This window comes from Portunus trituberculatus, chromosome 14 (genome assembly GCF_017591435.1).
Source record: "Portunus trituberculatus isolate SZX2019 chromosome 14, ASM1759143v1, whole genome shotgun sequence".
NCBI lineage: Eukaryota > Metazoa > Arthropoda > Malacostraca > Decapoda > Portunidae > Portunus > Portunus trituberculatus.
Genome location: NC_059268.1, coordinates 14,032,467 through 14,053,198, shown reverse-complemented (window position 1 = coordinate 14,053,198; position 20,732 = coordinate 14,032,467). Strand labels below are relative to the sequence as shown.

At 45.7% G+C, this 20,732-nt stretch overlaps 1 protein-coding gene across 4 annotated transcripts in view; it reads right to left on the bottom strand.

The window, feature by feature from the left end:
- LOC123503748 (tyrosine-protein phosphatase 99A-like) overlaps positions 1-20,732 on the bottom strand; it is a 783,535-nt gene that overhangs the window by 23,301 nt on the left and 739,502 nt on the right. For all 4 annotated transcript variants that reach the window (XM_045253746.1, XM_045253744.1, XM_045253747.1 and 1 more), the window contains exon 9: positions 5,298-5,578. In XM_045253746.1, coding sequence (XP_045109681.1) covers positions 5,298-5,578 — 281 coding nt within the window. The remainder of the gene's footprint in view (positions 1-5,297; positions 5,579-20,732) is intronic.

The following is a 20,732-nucleotide window of genomic DNA, read 5'->3' as shown; positions in this document are numbered from 1 at the left end:
CCTCCCGGAACACTCCCGCCATACTAAAGGGTTCCATCACCACCTGGCGTTTCCCTCCCACCGTCTTCCTTCCCCCTCCAGCAATCATCAATCAAGCATATGAAGAGCCTCCTGTCACGCCCCCTCGCCTCCCGCAGCTGGGATGGCAAGACTGGAGAGGCTAAATGATGTTACCGGGAAGCGTTCACAGTTACGCTGACGGAAAATAAGAGATGTTGAAGAAAACGAAGAAATTAATGTGAAAAGGATAAGGAGAGAGGATAGAAAGAAAAGTGTTCAGTAATGAGAGGAGAAATGACATGAGTAGGATATGACAACGGTGGTGATGGTGGTGTCAGTGTAACATACAAAGAACTCGCGAGCGGAAAGGATGGAGTGTACGTAAATGTTAAAGATAATATCATCTGAGCGTCTCTCTTCCTCTACCTTCTTTATCACACGCTTTATTTCGCCACTTTCACCACCGCCACTGCCTTCACCGTGCAAGCTGGCAAGGAATCTCATGAAATATTAGTCTACTCATTAATTAATTTCAGCAGGTGATTTTCTGTGGCGCCGCAATATTATTATTACTAGGGTTTATTTGCAGTACTAACACGCTACACACACACACACACACACACACACACACACACACACACACACACACATTCCATTTTCTGAGTTCCAACATTCCTTTTCTTTACATATTCTTACTTTTCCAATTGAGAGAGAGAGAGAGAGAGAGAGAGAGAGATCCAAATTGAACCATCCTCAAAAAGATAGGAAAAAAAAAAAAGAAAGAAATAATAATAGAATAAACACAGGACAATACACTAAATTACCCAAGAGAATATTACACGTCCTGGTATAGCCGCTTCCCTCGCCGCGACGCACCTGACCCCGGCACGCCAGGTGTACCATTACAGGGCAACCCACACAGCCCAATTACTTCTCGTGTTCTGTTCAAAGCGAGGCTGCCACGACAGGACTGCTGATGCGCCGGGGAGACAAAATACTTGGTCTCACGCTAAAAATACTCGGTCTCTTATGGTGGTCACTGTCTTCTGTTTGGTAGAATTATTGCATCATTATTGTTCATCATTATTGTTCTTTCTTTTTTTTTTTTTAGTCACTTTTGCTGTTTGTTATTGTATGCTGTCATTATTAAGTAACTTTTTTTTTATGTAAGGGGGGAAAAAGGCTTAAGGCAAAAATAACTAATTGAAAAAGGCTCACTGAATTAAGAAAAGGCCAATTACTATGCATTTCTCTAATTCTGCCTAATTATATTCTCTATTTTCTTTATATTCAGTCACTTATGCTATGGTTATTGTATGCTACCCTTATCGCGTCATTACTATGCACTGCTCTAATGCTGCATAACTCTTTTCTCTGGATCGGCATCGTTGTTTCTATTTTCTATATATTTGTTGTCCTTGGTCAAGTGTCCCTCTTGTATACGGAAAAATCATCCTCCTTTCCTCCTTTTTCGTTTAGCATTAGTATATTTCGCATCCCTTCTCTATTGCTTCTGTTCTATTATAGCGCTGTTATTTGATTAAGAAAGATTAAATGAAGGTGAATAATTATGGCAGTACACGGAAGATTCATGAACTCAGGAAACTGTAACAATAAAATACGGATCAAAAGAAGACCTGTACTTGGTGGCTTAGTTTTCGTTGCGTTAGGTTGGGTTAGGTAAGATAAGATAAGGTAAGGATATGCTAGGTTAGGGTAGTAAAAGTAACCTAATATAGCCTAAGCTGACCTGAGTAAAGCCATCTCGGACCAGGTGAAGTTGAGTTGGTATTAATACTGAAAACATGAGGCACTTCTGCTCCCTCCCCACCAAGACAATCAAAAGTGGCGATAAGGTTGAAGTCACGAAGGAAGGAAGGAGAGAGAGAGAGAGAGAGAGAGAGAGAGAGAGAGAGAGAGAGAGAGAGAGAGAGAGAGAGAGAGAGAGAGAGAGAGAGAGAGAGAGAGAGAGAGAGAGAGACCTACGTTTTACCACTGGAGGTTTTAATATAAGAAAAAAAAACAAAAACCAAACCCTATCTGAGTTAACGGCAACAAAACAAGTGTGTGTGTGTGTGTGTGTGTGTGTGTGTGTGTGTGTGTGTGAAGTGAAAGGCGGCTAGATGTAAAGGGAGGAAGGAAGGAAGCAGTGAGGCAGCGTGTGACCAGCTGAGGGTCGCCTTTGCACGCGCACCACACAGGGGCTAAATCGATTGGCAGTCGCTCCCTACCCCGCCGCCCGCCACCGCCCCGCCACTGGGTCAGTCCAGTCACCGCTACACACAGGAGGCGTGGTGATGCTAGCTAACCCCTGCATCCTCTACGATCTACATGCATTCTCCTTCCTTGGGAGGGATGAACACCAGAGTGAGATAAACCTTTTCCATCCTCATAATCCGCAAGGAGGCGAGGTGATGCTAGCTATTCCCTACATCCACCACAACCCAGATGCTTCCTATCTTGGGCGAGACGAACAGTAGTGCCAGATCATAAACGTTTTCCATCCCACACACAATCAGCAAGAAACAAACACCTTCCTCTAGTCTGTGAGTGTGTGCTCCAGTTTTATATCCGAACAGGTTCTTACGGGAATGGTTTGTTTGATAGTGTGAGCTAACGCCTTTAACAATGCCAATGCAGAAAGCTAATCTTAAGGAGCGCGGAACACTTCTTGGAACTATTGAAGTTAGGTGAGTGAAGGTGTGGTGGCGGTAAACATATTCTTTCTCTTTTATTGTCTTCTACTTCTTAACAATGCCTTTCTCTTCTGTTATACTTAATGTTGTTTTCCATGACACAGTTTCGTGTAGAGCAATGTCGCTACACCAAACAGCCCAGCATTTATAAGTCTGCTACTGTTTGAATTTCACTTGTACCTATCGTGTTGGAAGACGATATAACTAGTTATTCCTACGCAACGCTAACACGCATATATAATAATTCTCAACGTGTATTAACTGCATAATATGCCAAAGAAGTAACGAACAAAAAGTGTGTGTGTGTGTGTGTGTGAGTGAGCCGGAGGACTAAAGGCGGATGGAGCAGCTGGCCTCTCTCTGCAAGCCACTCTTCCTTTCCTTCCTAGCAGTGGTAGCTGCGTCGCACCTCCTGCACCGCCGGGGGACTGAGATACTGCGGCGTCAATTTTCTCGCATAGCAAAGTGGTGGTAATACTCCACTTGCTGAATACTTAGGAACGAGAGCATCGCCACAGGAACAAAGCTGGTCGAGACATGCATCCTGCGGTCCGGATAAATAGCCTGGCAGTTGAGAAGGTGACACCACCGCTAATCTGTGCGCGATGTTATATTGGCGCATGCGGATTCTAAGCTGTGCTGGATAAGAAAAAAATAAACTGGTATCAATGTAACTTTCTTTGTGTATTGAGTGAACACCGCCGAGAATAATGCCGGGATTGGATAAATTACAAATTATTCTCTACGATAGCGATGAAAAATGCGAAGAATTTTCAATACTGGAGGCGTATTTGATATGATTATTCATTGTAACTGTAACATTCAAATAAAACTGCGTTGAACACTAATATTTCTACATAATGCATCACATCACTCATAAATAATAGGCTGACTTACTACATTTGTATTTAGTTCAGGCCGACTGTGGAAATCCAAAGTTAGTTTCCAACGTGGGAAGGTATTATGCATCAAGGTTTAACTTTCATGGCAACTCTGAGTCCCTCGAGTAATGTCGTCTTGTCACCGCGGCCAGGCAGGAGAAGCACACGCTTGCCACTCATCAGCATTTCTAGGATCCCTTTTCATCTCGTCTCAAAGCAAATTACGATTATCGGTTTGAAAAAGCAATATATTTTCTTTTACTTTATACTGTTGACACCGCGCCTGCTTATCACTCGCTATGGCTCGGCGTGGAAAAGGTCTGACACCTCACACTCCAAACCACGCCTCCCCCACATCCCCCCACACGCACACATACGGATGGCAGCCAGCTCTTCCAATCCCGCCAGACCGCGAGATAACAACAACAGCCAAGAGAACACAAACTGAGAATGTAATAACCACTACGTAATGCTCGAGGTTCAAAGATCAATCACCCAAATCACTACTCCATCAACGGAACGGAAGGAGTCGAGGTCACACACACACACACACACACACACACACACACACACACACACACACAAGGGCTTGAGGACGCTCACCCCAATTACAAGAGGCGCCCCCGTCCCTTCGTCCGGGCCCTTGCAAGCAGCGACTCGTTACCCTCCACCTCCACCTCCACCACCACCCCAGTCATTCAGTGCCGCCAGTCAGTGAGTCATCCCGCGGGTATACTGGTGATAGTGTATCGCTGGCGGCCCTCATCATTGCCATCCTGCTTGCATCTCCCAGACCTCCCGACCCGCATCATTCCCCTCTCTCTCTCTCTCTCTCTCTGGACACTGCAACCCTGACATTACTCTCAGCAGTGATCAGAAGTGTCGCAGAGTAGTTATTAACATTCCATAATGGCACCCCCCCTTTTCTCTCTCTCTCTCTCTTTCGTTGGGTGGGCCTTTGATGTGCTTAGTAATAATGTGGAGCCGCCTCCCCCTTGACTCCCCTTGCAGCTCGTGGGTGTTGCCTTTAAGTCTCCCCTCCAACTCCCGGCGCCACTCACTACGCCACATATGGACTGCGGCATAACATAGCGGCATAATGGCAGAGGGCAGAACTGACGGGAAGGGTGGTGGGCAACTTCGTATACGCTTCCCCTACCGCGTGTATTGTCATGTAGATTGACACCCTCCTCCCCCGCCAACACAAACACACACACACACACACACACACACACACTAGTTGTACATTGTCACAAGCTGTGTTCCTGGTACTCTTCCTCTGTTGTAAATTTTCAGTTCTCTCGTTGCCTCATTACCAGTACGTCTTTACCATCGTTATTAAAAAGCAGTGTACACACCCATAACTCTCCAACACTGAAGTTAATTATCTCGTATTTTAAAAGAAACACTATGTAAAAACACGCAACCCTCACCTCCAAAGTTACAACATATCGAGCTGCATCACTGTGCCGAGAGTCGCGTAAATGTCTACGTGTCTTTCTTCGCTCTGACACACAATTATACGGAGATGAACACTTGCCTGAAACAGCGACGTGACCGAGAGGCAGGAAAAGCTGCGCCTGGGTGCTGATGCCTCGCTGCCTCAACACTTACAGGAGAAAGAAGACGAGTGTACAATGAACGTTCCCTAAACACTCAACGCTAGGGTGACTGCACGCGCTTCTTTATCTACTCTACCACACACACACGTAATACTCACATTGTGCTCTTTGCGGTTGTTTACGGAGTTCACCGCAATTTCCTCGAACTCGAATGAATCCTCAGGTCGGTAGTAGATATAGTAGAGATCGACAGTACCGTAGAGTTTCTCCGGCCTCAGCCACTGCAGGTATATGTCCCCATTGGCTTGGCAGCTGAGGTTGGATATAGTTGGGGCGCCGGGTCCTGAGAGGTCTGTGGACACGATAACGGGCTGGGAAGACTTGCCCTCGTGTCGCTGCGTGTAGGCTTTCGTCCATACTCTGAACTGTGTGTTAGGTTCTGCAAATAGAGAAAGAAAGATTAATACTAACTCAAAATACCTGAAGAATCGTACCACCTACACAAAAAACACTTTCTAGGCTGCTCAACCGCGCGATGGCTCCAGGGCGTTAGCCAAGACTCTGTAACACCCCAAAGCCCCACCGCCGGCCAAGGAACGAAGGGCCATGACATCAAAAGATCAAAGGAACTGTAGAGACACGCTGCATCTTCTGTTTCCTTAGTGCTCACACTCCCATTGTGCAGGAAAAGGAGGAGGAGGAGGAGGAGGAGGAGGAGGAGGAGGAGGAAATTGAGAGGGAGGTCAAGAGATTAGGCAAGGTATCATTACGTAAACTTATTAACTGCAGATTCCCTCTCCTCTCTCTCTCTCTCTCTCTCTCTCTCTCTCTCTCTCTCTCTCTCTCTCTCACACACACACACCCCAAGTTGGTTTCGCTGAACAATTTAAAACCCCCACAGTAACAAAGACGTCGCCTTATCAATATCAACCCTGTCGTCCTGAATTTGAATGTCTCTCATCCACTTGGCAAGCAGCACGTGGCGGTGGGGGCAGCAGGAGGCTCACACCCCTTAACGCCACCCACAACACACACGTTCCCTTCCACTGCCCCTACACTCTTTCAATCCTCTTACTTATTAACGTTCGTATCACCCATATCAGTATCCATTCCTCTTGCTACCCAACCTAAGGGAAATACACTGATGGTCTAAGAGTTTCCAGTACAATTTTGGCGGTTTTGTCTATCGTTTCTCTCGCTGACGGTAGGTAACAAATCCTTTTACTCTTATGTAAGTATGCTGACGGAGATGGAGGGAGCGAGAAAGTACGAACCGAGGAGGAGGAAGAGGAGGAGGATTAGGAGGAAGAAGAGGAAGAGGAGAAAAGAAAGTTTGGTAGGTAGTTTCCTCCAGCACTCGTCCTCCCAACCTCCCAACTTTCCACTCGAGGGATCACAGGTCAGATGCTTAGCGGTAACAGCGAATCACTGCTCCTCATGGCTGTCAGGTTTCACTTTCTTTGGCGCGCGCGCGCGCGAGAGAGAGAGAGAGAGAGAGAGAGAGAGCGCTCCATAGGTAGGGAAAATATGGTCTTGGGGTCACATCCGGAGTCTGTAGGAGTGACGCAACCACCGCAACCACCACCACCACCGGGTTTCTGCTTCGTGGGAGATGCTGGGCGGGGATCAGCCAGCCCTGCCACGCCATCCTTTCACTGTAACGAGTTCTCCGGCTGAGGCTACAACTCTGGGCCACTGCCACCATCAAGACCAGAGCTGCCTAGTATTTATAAAGGGTTTGTTCTCTCATCAAGACAGTTTTCCAAGGCCACAGCGATGATTAGTCGGGTTTTCATGTGTGTTTTTGACGTTGATGGTACAGGATCCTTGTTAACTCCCTCCCTGCAACTTGCCACGTCTTGCCTTAACCCTTTCAATATTGGGACACTTTTTTTTTTTGAGTTTTGGGTATGATTAGACGACTTTACTTAAATAATGAAAGGTCTATGGAGGTCAAAAGATTAATGGCCAGTCTTTACTATTCTAATTCCCACATGATTTTCTGAAGCTGTATAAAATCACCACATAGTAAGCAGAATGAATATGGAAAGACGTCATGGTACCGAAGAGGTTAATTACTAACAACTCTTGATATTATGTCCACTTTCTTTCCAATATCCATTTACACTGGATGGACATTACATAATCTACCCTTCTTAATTCCTTTCTTTCTTGTAGATGTTTATAGAGATGGCACTTGTATACATTTTTTTGCTGTGAATCGTTGCCTATCCTCAGAACGTGTTAAACTATTACTAGAATAACGCTGAAACCTCCTCTTGAAAATCCCTATCACTTATAGTCATACGAAACTTTGATGGCGAAACGACGATGAGAGTACAGTTCCAATATTGGTTCTAATTTGTCAAGCGTGTCCTATAGCAATCTAGTTTATTAGCTTTATTTACCTCACGCAACTCTCTTATCGCATGCAGAGTGATGAGTTCCCCTGACGATGAATTACTAAACCTTTGCTGTGATCCTGAAACTGATTGCTAGTATAGACTCTCGTTACAGTTGAATAATCTTATAGACACTTTTACTGAGCGAAACTATAAATGCTACGAGATCTGAAATACACATCCTTTTCACTGTCACTGTGTTGGAATTATACTCTAAACTCGCACAGTTCCGTTATAATCAGGTTGAGGAGAGCCGAGGCAGTTAAACGGGTGAGGTTAAGATGGCATGCAGGGATCTTAATTCATCACGACTATCTGGCCTATATAAGTCACACACAGTACGTTTGGCGTCTTTCAAAATCATTCTCTAAATTTGCTCCGTGTTATTTGAGTAAGCTTGGGTACACGTTATAGCAGTCATACAGTTCAGGTTACGCATGGAGGGATCTTAGGTTTACTACAAACTGCCTCGCAAATCACACATAACACTGTCTCTCGTAATTACACTCTAAGGCATCAAACCATTTAAATAAGCTTGGCAAGACGTGTCATTCCAAATCATTAACGTTACGAGAACATAAAGTGATCCTGGGTTATTGCAGCCTCGTCTCTAACTCACACAGTACGCAGCCCTTTGCAATTTCATCATTATCCTCTACGAGTTAGAATTATAAAGGCTGATTAGGGTAATGGGCGACATTATTGAATAAACCGTTTTGCTCACACTTATACACAATGAACAATCATCCGGGCGAGTTTCTTAATATGGTTGTCCTTGTTAACATTCACAACATAGTAAAAAAATGTTTGCAAGGAGAAGAAAAAACGAGTGGGAGGTCAGTTTCGTCTCCTCTAGGCCAATGAACTGTTTAATAAGAGACTGCACTGCAAAAATATCAGTCTAAAACTCTTTGGTGAGTATGGGAACATAGTCTAACAGTGATATTCTTCTACACGCTACAGTTCTTCAAGAATTGTGTTGCTTCAAAAAGCTTAATGATACGGCCATAGTTACAAGACAGTAAGTGTGTTGTCTGTAACTTATCAGGAGAGAACTCATACAAGCTCCCTCATCGCCACACCACAGAGGCCTCCACGATTCCTTCCATCCCAGCTTTGGCCACCACGCTGTTGCTGCATTTGCAATCACAATTACCATGTGTTGCCACGGTTGCCAGCATCAGGCGGCTATACCAAGTGCACACACACACAAAGAATCACAAAGGAAGAAAAAATGGCGAGAAATGTGGCTCTTACGAGGCAGATTGTGCTAGCTTCTACAAACACATATACCAAGGCCTCGGATCACAACAAAAGCATTACTTGTACACGGGAGTTAGCCAGACAGCGATACTCCGACACAAAACACTGCTGCATGGAGCGGGATGAGAGGGAAAACAGTCCCAGATTAAAATAGACAGGAGAGCAAATAGTTAAACTGTAATTACATCTATAAATGAAGAGAAACGAGAACAGATATTAAAATAAACAACAAAAAGAAATACGCCTACAACGAGAGAGAGAGAGAGAGAGAGAGAGAGAGAGAGAGAGAGAGAGAGAGAGAGAGAGAGAGAGAGAGAGAGAGAGAGAGAGAGAGAGAGACGAAAAAAAATAATACATAGTACAAATACAGAAATAACATGGGAGAGAGATGGACAGCTTGGATAATTATGAAACAGATTAGTAAATACACTGCTACATAAAGTACAACTAGAACTAGCGCTTCCTGCAGCTGGTGAGCATAGAGTGAACTGCATCATGGCTGAAAGGTGCTAGGATGTGGCGGGGTTAGGTTAGGCGGAGGGGCGCGTGCGAGCGAGAGGAGGAACATCGAGCGACAGGAAGAGAGAGGGAGGGAAGGATGAGTAGTGGAGGGGCGGGTTCCTCTACACTATTGATCTCTCCGTCCTACCCTTGCCCCTCCCAAACTCCCTCACCACAACACATTTCCAAGGCCTCATAAAAGCTTCTCTCCGCTCCATCACGAGAGGAACTTTCGTCAACATGTCCTCAGCGGTAAATCAAAGCACCAGCACTCAGGTTCTGCTCCGTTCGCCGTCGACACTGGCCAGCACACTCGCGGCGGCTCAGTGGCAGCGGCGGCTACCAAGCGGACACGAGCCAGCTAGAGCCAGTAAAGCGATTCAGGTAGGTCAGTGGAGCTGGTGGTGCAGACTACCGCATCCACACAAAGGACCGAGGCACTACGGGTTCACTAACTGCTACCTGAGTAAGACGGAAAATATCTACGGTAAAGTAAACACACACACACACACACACACACACACACACACACACACACACACACACACACACACACACACACACACACACACACACACTCTCTCTCTCTGGCAAATCGACAGGTAAATAACTAAGCACTAATAAATTACATCTACAAGTACACAGTTCCAATAGTGTGGAATGTTTGTCTAATGTATCGCAAACACTGAAAAGCTCATTCCACCACCACCACCACTGCCGGCGCCGCCCCCATTATCGTCTTCATTACTCACAAGAACAAAAAGCCTTAGTAACGACGTATTAAGTTCATAATTGGTACATCACAGAAAAGTCCATCATATACTTAACTTTACGATACTAGTGAGTCTTGAAGGGGTCAGGCACTCTCTCTCTCTCTCTCTACGATAAAACCCTCTCCTTAATATCCATCACCAGCAACCATATATTACTTCCCATCCCTTCCTCATTCTACCCACTCCATCCTCAACACCACAAGTTCTTCAGTTCTCACACACCTGAACACTTACCAACGTAGCTTTGGCTCAAGGCTGACAGGAAGAGCTGACCTCGAGACGCCACCACCACCACTACCACCAACACTGCCACTAGGTCGTCGAGGAACACATCACTAACTTCAACTACATGTCACGTCTCATCATGTCACGTCTCATCTTGTCACGTCTCATCATGTCACGTCTCATAGGGTGGAAATAATGATCTAAATACATAACCAGAACAAACGAACTGGCTGAAGTAATACATGAACGAACGGCATGGCTATCAAAAGGCGCGTGCGTGGTAGTGATAGTGGTGGCCGTGACAAACACACACACACACACACACACACACACACACACACACACACACACACACACACACACACACACACACACACAACGCACGAGAAGGAAAAGAAGGTCACAATACAAAATACAAGAAATATCAAGGTTAAAGAAGAAAATAAAAACACATTGGACTCAGCAATAAAAAGAGGAAAAGCTACATCGCAGAGGAAAAAAAGACTAGGACGAAAAAAAGCGTTCGGAGATGAGGAGGAGGAGGAGGAAGAGGAGATCTATAGTATTTGAATGAATATCTACGATTGTGTCTCCGTACATTATACAAACTCACGACGCTCATATAGATAGACAGACAGACAGACAGACAGACAGAGAGAGAGAGAGAGAGAGAGAGAGAGAGAGAGAGAGAGAGAGAGAGAGAGAGAGAGAGAGAGAGAGAGAGAGAATGTGTAGGAAAAGGAGGCTGGAGGGAGGCGTGTGGAAGAAAGAATGGGGTAAGCAAGCGTGGGAAGGGACTAGGAGGAAGGGAGGAAGGGAGGGTGGGAGGGGTAGCGCGGGAGGGTTACGGACGGACTCACGCAGCGGAACTCTCTTACCTGAGGGGTCAACACACCTGGGTCATCGCCACAACACGTCCTGAGCGCTGCCTGGCCACTACAACACGATGACTAGTTTCTTTACAGGTCATATAAGATTGAAGGCAAACGCTAAACACAACTAGAGTATAGCAGGCTTCTCGACGTGTGGCCATGACTATGCTACACTTCACTAATGCACACCTAAACCCTGCTGACTGTCTCCCTGTAAGTCTGATAACTGGATTCTTTACAGGTCAGATAAGAATGAAGGCAAACTCTAAACAGAACTAAAGTATAGCAGCCTTCTCGACGTGTGGTCACTTCACTAATGCACACCTAAACCCTGCTGACTGTCTCCCTGTAAGCCTGACAACTGGATTCTTTACAGGTCAGATAAGACTGAAGGCAAACGCTAAACACACCTAGAGTATAGCAGGCTTATCGACGTGTGGCCTTGACTATGCTACACTTCACTAACGCACACCCAAACCCTGATAACTACTCCATATGCGAACCTTTTCATATATTTTGCTCTAAGGTGTCTAGCTAATGAGGGAAATGAGAGAGAATGTCAAAATAAACACGCTCAGTTACTGCTACCTAGAAAATAGCAAATAGACTTTCCTATAGAGTTGGTTTAGTACATTTCACTGCGCTGTCTTGTTTCTTGTAATAGTGAATGTTGTTAGAATCTGAGGTAGTTCAGTAAGTATCTAAGAGTCTGTTATTGTTCAGCCTTTGTAATATATTCAGTTTCGTCACTTTCTGTACTGCGATCACTGAGCTATTTTCTAATTGTGTTTAGTCGTATTTGTGAATGGTAAACAGTATTGGTAATAAAACTCATCCCTGTAATAAAATAACAATAAAAAAATAAAGGAAGACGATAGAAACAATGAAAGCACTGCCTATACTTTTTTTTAGCGAAGTATTCATTGAACCCATTTATTCATTCATTAATCTTCTTATATATAATTTCCACTTCACGCAAGTCATGATAACTTGATCGCATTCCTTGCTATTCACAAAACAAAGCAGCTCAAACACAAATGATTCTATCGTTAACTCCTTTCCTAGACATATTTTCATGAACTCCTGGCAGCTCCCGTTGTCCAGTGTCGCCGAGGGAGGCACGCTGAACGGGAATAGTACTAATGGGTGCAGTCCACAGCAGGTAACAAACGCAACCCTCGTACACGCAAACCAGCAAGCCAGCAAGACTCTCGTGCACTGAGCAACCCCCCCCCCACACACACACAGACCAGGAAGTGTGTGTGTGTGTGTGTGTGTGTGTGTGTGTGTGTGTGTGTGTGTGTGTGTGTGTGTGTGTGTGTGTGTGTGTGCTTTCCATCTGACTATCACATTTGCATCTATACACATAATAAGCAAGACCAGAGCAGCACCACAGTAAGAAGATACATTACCAAGCGTTCCTTTACTGTTTTCCATCCTCCCTTCCCCGCAGCAAGTGATCGTTCCTTGGTCCCGCATCATCATTCACAGGCGAGGCAAGAACGTGCTCCTCCTCTCTCTCTCTCACCCTCCCTCCTTCCTTGCCCCGGTCGCCGCCACCCACGCCAGGAGACACAACAATGACATGCAGACGCGCCACAAGACACGCCACGCACGCACGCAAGCTTACCCAGTCTCTACTCTTCTACACGATTTACAGTATTGTATATAAGGAGAGGGAAATTTTAGGCCTTTCACTGCCTGGGTATTGACAGTAAGATAATTGCTACCTGATCTTAATAACTTGATTTTATTGAGTAAAGTTAGAGGCATAAAAAAAAAGAATATCAATCATTCTTTTTCAAAATAATCTCTTAACTTTCACCTCACGAATCTAACTTAAAATCAAGGATAGTTCGTACCAGAAGAGAGATTTCAATGATTTGTAGAGGTGCTTGACATTGTTAATAAGACAACATTTGGTTTAGAAATCGAGGAGTACAAAGGAAATGAAGCCGGTACTCCGCCTTGGTGGCAAAACAAAGCTGGAACAAGTCTGGAAGTGCTACAAGTTGAAAATCAGGATCCTCGCATTAATTGTTAACCACTTCAGTACCAAGACGCGTTTCCATATTTTTTCAGCTTACTGTTTGGTGATTTTATACAGCTTAAGAAACATGTTGGGATTAGAATAATGAAGATCCTTGTCATCTTCTCACCTTCATAGACCCTTCCTAATGTCAATAAAATGGTCTAACTGTACACAAATCTCAAGGACAAAAATGTGTCCCAGTGTTGAAGGGTTAAGAGTTAACAAGGTTGCTCATGACTCCAGTGATCGTTTTAACAATGAATGTACCACTCATGTAAAAAAGAACATATAGAACCAGACTGACAATCACTTTCGTCCTTGACAGAAGCTAACACGAGGACAAAAATGTTTAGACATTCGAGATGAAGGATGAACAAGAGATTCCTTCCGTTAAATACAAACAAAGACGAGCTGAGCCTCACACACCACCTTTGTCCTTACTCCCTTCGATGACACGGCTGCTGACGGGGACTTCTCGTGTCTTCTCAAGGCGACAACAGCCACGCCCTTAGACTTCTCTCCCGCCATGCCAAGTGACCCGGACACACCCAGCTCTTATAACACCGCTACCTTTTTTACCCGCCAAGATTGGGAGAGGGCCAACTACCCCACCCATGTCCTTACAACACACACACACACACACACACACACACACACACGCGCGCGCATATCCCGGTGGAAGTCCCATCACCTAAATGAGAATTCCGTTGTTTTAGAAAGAAAATTATAAGCCTAATAGGAAAAATATTCATGAAAATCGAGGTTCACGAGAGAGAGAGAGAGAGAGAGAGAGAGAGAGAGAGAGAGAGAGAGAGAGAGAGAGAGAGAGAGAGAGAGAGGAGAGATACTGACTGCTCATTAAAGGCCCGGAGTATAATAGTTTCCCTACATGCTGCAATATTCACGCTTTACCAACAACAATGAGGGGACGATAGAAAAGTGGAGGGGCAGAGGGGAGGAAGGCAAGGAAAGGCCGCGTTTAGTATTACAAGCACTCGTCACAAGTTAATTAAGCCTTCGCGGTGTCCAGTTCACAAAATCGCGTCCATAAATAACTATGAACTGAACTGCACACAACTTGTAAACAGGAAAAGGTGACAAAGGAGGGAAAATTTTAAAATATCACAAAAAAAATATGATTAGACACTAGTAAATCTGTCCGGCATAGCTCTCCACTACCACGCGTCAACTGCCCCCATGCTATAACCGTCCCTATGATGACCCTCACCACCACCACCACCACCACGCCAATTATCGCTCTCCACCACCACCACCATCTGCACTTTATTTGTTTATTCATTCATCTTTTTACTCACTGCTTCCTCCTCTCTGTTCCTGTTCTCCCCCCTCGGTGTGTGTGTGTGTGTGTGTGTGTGTGTGTGTGTGTGTGTGTGTGAGGACCAAAGAACACTCACCAGCTATATCGTTCTATTTCTTAGGACCACACACACACACACACACACACACACACACACACACACACACACACACACACACACACCGAAGGGAGATAATACTGTCAGTTAAGCATCCTGTTTACAACATTATCATAAAAAAATGTAGTTTATAGTTTGGTGTAGCTATAAATAGCAACAAATAAGCGCAAGAATTTCAACTACAACTGTTCAAAAAAAAAATCCTGACGTTCATTATATCCTTATTTAAACACGCTACACTTATAATCTGCACTCACAAAGATGGACAGAGAAACAAGTCCATCTTCCTTAATACTAACCTACCATGACCTTCTAGATTCAGGAGACGTGGCCGGATATTCAACTGTGTGTGACGAGACAGCCAGACGTTACCCTACGGAACGAGCTCAGAGCTCATTATTTCCGATCTTCGGATAGGCCTGAGACCAGGCACACACCACACACCAGGACAACAAGGTCACAACTCCTCGATTTACATCCCGTACCTACTCACTGCTAAGTGAACAGGGGCTACACGTGAAAGGAGACACACCCAAATATCTCCACCCGGCAGGGGAATCGAACTCCGGTCCTCTGGCTTGTGAAGCCAGCTCTCTAACCACTGAGCTACCGGGCGTGTGTGTGTGTGTGTGTGTGTGTGTGTGTGTGAACCTTCCCGTGGTGCTTGGCTTTCTCGTACACTTAGTAGAGCACAGTACGCGGCGAAGTACATTTGGGTTTCCTTCTTCCCTACATTATGCTTTTGAGGGTGTGGAGGCAGGGCAGATGAGGAGAGATGATAGCAGGAGGGTAAAAACATGGGTGGAGGAGGAGGGGGAGGAGTGACTCAGCCTGTCGCCTCGAGCACCTCCTCTTTAAATTCCATAATCATCTGCAGGTCGAAGGAGGAACAGCCGCCAGAAACAGTGCAGGAGGAGGAGGAGGAGGAGAAAAAAATGAAAACAAGTAAAAATAAAAATGATAACAGAATTATGATGAAAATATTACACACGGAGATATATAAATAGTGTTGAAGAGAGAGAGAGAGAGAGAGAGAGAGAGAGAGAGAGAGAGAGAGAGAATCCACTCAAACTAATCATTAAGTACAACCTCTCAATGAAACTTTGCAAATAATATGGAAACTCTCTCTCTCTCTCTCTCTCTCTCTCTCTCATCTGTACCGTTCAGTCTTCGTTCCAAACAGCTGTACTACCTTGCCTGTTCCATTCCCCCACTAGCCAACAAGGTAAAGGCCAAACACACACACACACACACACACACACACACACACACACACACACAATCACGGCCAAAGTAATACAGGTAATGGTTCTCGCTACCTGCACCACCACCACCACCACCACCACCTACCCCTCCCCCTCCCCCCCACACACACACACACACACACACACACACACACTAATATATTTCCCCTGTTACCCTGTTTCCTTTGTTTTTTCTGTCTTCATCCATGTCTCCTTCCTTCTCTCTTTCCCCTTTCCTCCTTAAGGCCCTATCACACTGGCCTATGATACGCGAACCAGGAACATCCGCTCTAGACAGCTGGAACTTGCCCGGGATTAGCGGAACCAAGTTGGGATGGCTTCATATCCATCCCGGTTCTCCGTATGCTATCCCAATGGAAAAGTAAACATGATATATGTAATAAAAACTTTTAATTTGAACTAAAAAGAATGTGACTAAATTTTTCATATTGGAATATTAAATAATATTTCATCAATTTAGAATGGTAAAGTATATATATATATATCATGTCGATAGTTTGGGCTCATGGCAACCACCTCTGACTGTAAAGTTGCCATCGCGCACGTCTCAGCTTTTCTCTAGTTTCTTTTACTTACTTTTCTTCAACAAGAGGAAGTGCAAATGCAGTTCCAGGACAAAGCACAGGCTGAGGTATAAGCAGCATGGTTTTGTTCTGGTTTATTTTGATTAGGCTTTGTCTTGGTTAGTGGGCCGTTTGCCTAGCATAACAAGAACACAGGCAGCTTGCGTTTGATAGTGTTCCTGGTTTCGTTCTTTATTACACAAGAACCATGGCTCGTGTTCCGCTTATCATAGGCCAGTGTGATAGCCCCTTTACATTTCCCTTCCATTATGACAGGCGAAGGCAAGGCAAAGCGCTCTCTCTCTCTCTCTCTCTCTCTCTCTCTCTCTCTGGTTCATGGTTTCGGTCACTAGTAATTTCCGGATAGCCTTTGAGTATGGAGGAGGAGGAGGAGGAGGAGGAGGAGGAGGAGGAGGAGGAGGAGGACGTATAGAATAATTTTTTCGATCATAACCTCAGACACGCACACACGCATAACAAAATGTGTGTGTGTGTGTGTGTGTGTGTGTGTGTGTGTGTGTGTGTGTGTGTGTGTGTGTGTGTGTGTGTGTGTAGTTTTTCCTCGATCCTACGCTCTCTGATCTACTTAGAATCTATCAACTGTCAGGTTTTCGGTTAGAGTGTTTGCAGATGAGGTTACTTAACGAGACAAGCGGGTTATTGGGCTAGTGGAGGCGACTGTATGTGCGTATGTGCCTATCAGTGTTCCCTAGTACTAAATAACCTGTACCGCCGGAAATGTTGAAGGTCTGGTTAATCTTGTGTGAATAGGGATGCCACAGTACCTCGTGATCCATACCGTTCTCTCCTCCCTCCCTTCCTCCACACACACAGGACCGATTCAACCATAAATCCATACTGAACGCCCAAGAAAACACTACAAACATTACATACAACCATACAAATGAGATTATAATCACACAGTATCGATTATTACCATTTTCCTGCCGCCCATAACAAGAAGCTGCACCGCCCCGCCAGTGCCAGACAGAAGCAGCAGCAGCAGCAGCACCATAAGCGATGTGACGAAACGGTTAATAAAAGAAAGTGAATAAAACGAACAAAACCGTGAGAATGATGAGCTAAGCACGACGTGAAACTGAGGGACGGAAGGAGGGTGAAGAAAGGAAGGGAAGAGCAGTGGGAGGGAAGGATGGGGGGAGAGTAGCGGGAGGTGGGAGAGAAGGTTATTTACCGTCATCGCTCCGTCACCGTCGGCCGCTCCCCGGGACCCAAGCAGCTGCCCACTCACTCTACACTTTTCCCGTTTCTCCGGACACCCTCAGCAAAAACCTTGCACCCGCGGGTCTTCCCTAGAAAGCAGAAACATCTCGCCATCTTAAAACCCATGGTCCAAAAACCTCCTCGTTTGCATCTGGTTACTTTTACGCTTGTGCAGGTGGTGTGGCGTGAAGCAGCCACAAGAAAAGAGGGAAGGTGGAGGAAGGGAAGGATCACAACGGGAGCCGCGGCGGTGAGGTGGTGAGGAGGTGAGGCTGGCCCGCGGCACCCACCGTGTGGCAGCTGGCGGCCAGACGCACAAGAAAGTGCTCGCTGAGGTAGGGGACCACGACCTTGTATATTTAGACGTTACCACTTCTTTGCTTTCGTTCTCCCTCTCTTTACTCTTCCCTGCCCTTCCTGCTTTAATTCCTTCCCTCCGTCAACACATCTGCCTCTCCATCCGCTATGGCGAGCCGGTAACACTGTTTTCTGCCTCCCCACACAGTGGCTCTAGTCACCTCCTGGTCTTATCAACCCGCTACCCAGTCCTGTCTCGTCTGCCATCACCCCATGCCGGTGTCACCCTTCACAGCTGCCGTCAGAACACCCCCTCCTCCCGCCTCACCGACACGTGTGTACGAGCACGCCCACGAGACCCAAGAATAACAGATGCCAGGTATATCCATGTCAAGAGTTCCTATTTTTTGCATACGAGGCCATTCATAAAAGACGTCAAGGGAATGTGTGTGTGTGTGTGTGTGTGTGTGTGTGTGTGTGTGTGTGTGTGTGTGTGTGTGACAGCGCCCATTACGAACCTAAGCACGTAACAAGTACGGGAGACAGCTGTTGCGCTACCTCTGCACTTCTAAGCACTCCAGTCCATATCCAAGCGTAGGGGCAACACACCAGACTGTCGGTAACGTACGTGGAGTGAGAGTGTTTTCAGCTAACAACCTGTACTTACTGCATCATCCCCAGGCAAAGCTACGACCACAGCAACAGCAATAATGTAACAGTGAGCTGGGGATGGCGGGGGGAGGAGGCGGGAGCGAGCGGTGCGGAGTGAAAGACAAGACGACGAAAACTTGAGTAGAGAATGCATCCTCTCTCACTCTCTCAGCGTCCCCACCCAAGCCGCGGCCACACCCTTAGTACTGCAACCACCCCTGTGAACCACGTGTCACTGATCTTCCCTCGTGTTATCCGTTATATTACTGGAACTATGCACACACACACACACACACACACACACACACACACACACACACACACACACACACACACACACACAATGCAATTAACACTTTTCTCTTTTACCACGACTATCTATAAAGGCCAGAGAGATGCACCAATGTTAATCTGTCAATAAAAACTTTAAAATCACCCTTAAAAATAAGTGTCTCCAACTAGAACATTTTGAAAGTTGTGGAGATGCTTGCAAAAGTGTTTCAGAATATCTACACACACACACACACACACACAGACATCCACACCCACACACACCACGCAACACATTTCATCAAGCCAAGCCAACACCTCAACGCAACTTCCAAGCACATGGTCACTTTCCGTCACGCAACTCAAGCATTTAACCCAACGTAACAGCGCACCACACCAGCAACGCAACACTGCACCACTACTCCTGCTCCTCCTCCTTCAGAAAGCACACGTAACACGCACTGGAGTCGAGAACAATTACAGGTTTTCCCAAGAACTCTACCGTTGCTACTCTCAAGAAACAGGAACACGCACGGATGATTCTATGCGTGACGGTGGTGGTGGTGGTGGTGGTGGTGGTGGTGGTGGTGGTGGTGGTGAGCAGAGGGGTGATACATAAAGGAGGGTGTTGTGGGAAATTGAGACGGGAGGTGACCATTGAGAAAGCAGTGTGAAGTTCCGTGATGGTGAAGATCAGGCAGAAAGAGCAAGTCACGTAAGTTTTTATGGATGCTGGTGATGATGATAGTGATGGTGATGGTGCTGGTGCTGCCTCATCCTCGTGTCTTTCCTCCTCCGTCACAGTTACTATAGAAGCTTCCTCCCTTCCCCCCTTCGTCTCTCTCCTTCACTCTCACTCACAACACGCAAGCCATTATCAGCCCCTGCATGCAACGATGAGCCGGCGTGTGCTGTGAGAGCGAGCGTAAATCTCTCTCTCTCTCTCTCTCTCTCTCTCTCATCTATTTACTCATCTAAATACAAACACTACAAAATTTGGCACGCGCACGCACACACATAAGGCAGAGGCGGGATCACATAAAACAAATTACCTAAATCTTTCAAGCCTACACACACACACACACACACACAGACACACCGCTGCTGAAGTCTTGGTGTGTGTGTGTGTGTGTGTGTGTGTGTGTGTGTGTTGAAGTCTTGGTGTGTGTGTGTGTGTGTGTGTGTGTGTGTGTGTGTGTGTGTGTGTGTGTGTGTGTGTGTGTGTGTGTTCGATCTAGTTAAGAGAAAGTAAAGAGAGAGAGAGAGATAGAGAAAGAAGGGGAAAAAAATAGAGAGAGAGAGCACGGGGTTCGAGGAAAACTGACACTCAACCTTTAGAACAAGTTTATGTGCAAGAAATCAAGCGAGGAAGATTTGAGTAGCAAGCGTGTTTGAGTCTTCGCCTTTACGTTGCTATACCACTTCCTTTAGATTAGATAGCGTGGCTTATCACAAACCCTCTCGGAAGGAGCAACATTCGTACTCTGGTTTAGTCTTCCTTTGTGTTCCTAGTGTCTGCAACCCACCAAGGAACCGCTATTGGGATGTGATAAATATGTAATATTCTTAATGCCGGACGAAAATGATGGATTTATCGATTAGTCTTGGGATGAAGAAAGAAATGACGCGGATATAGCACCATATTCGCAAACGCGACAATTTTCTAAGGCCATAGAAGCGATTATCCTGGTTTTCATGACAGTTTTTCCTTTTAATCAAGTAGCAATCATCCCAATCCATTATCAGAAGCATGAAAATACCCTAAAAAACACAAGTATCTTCACTAAAGCCTTTAGAAAGCAGTGTCGGTGAGAGAACG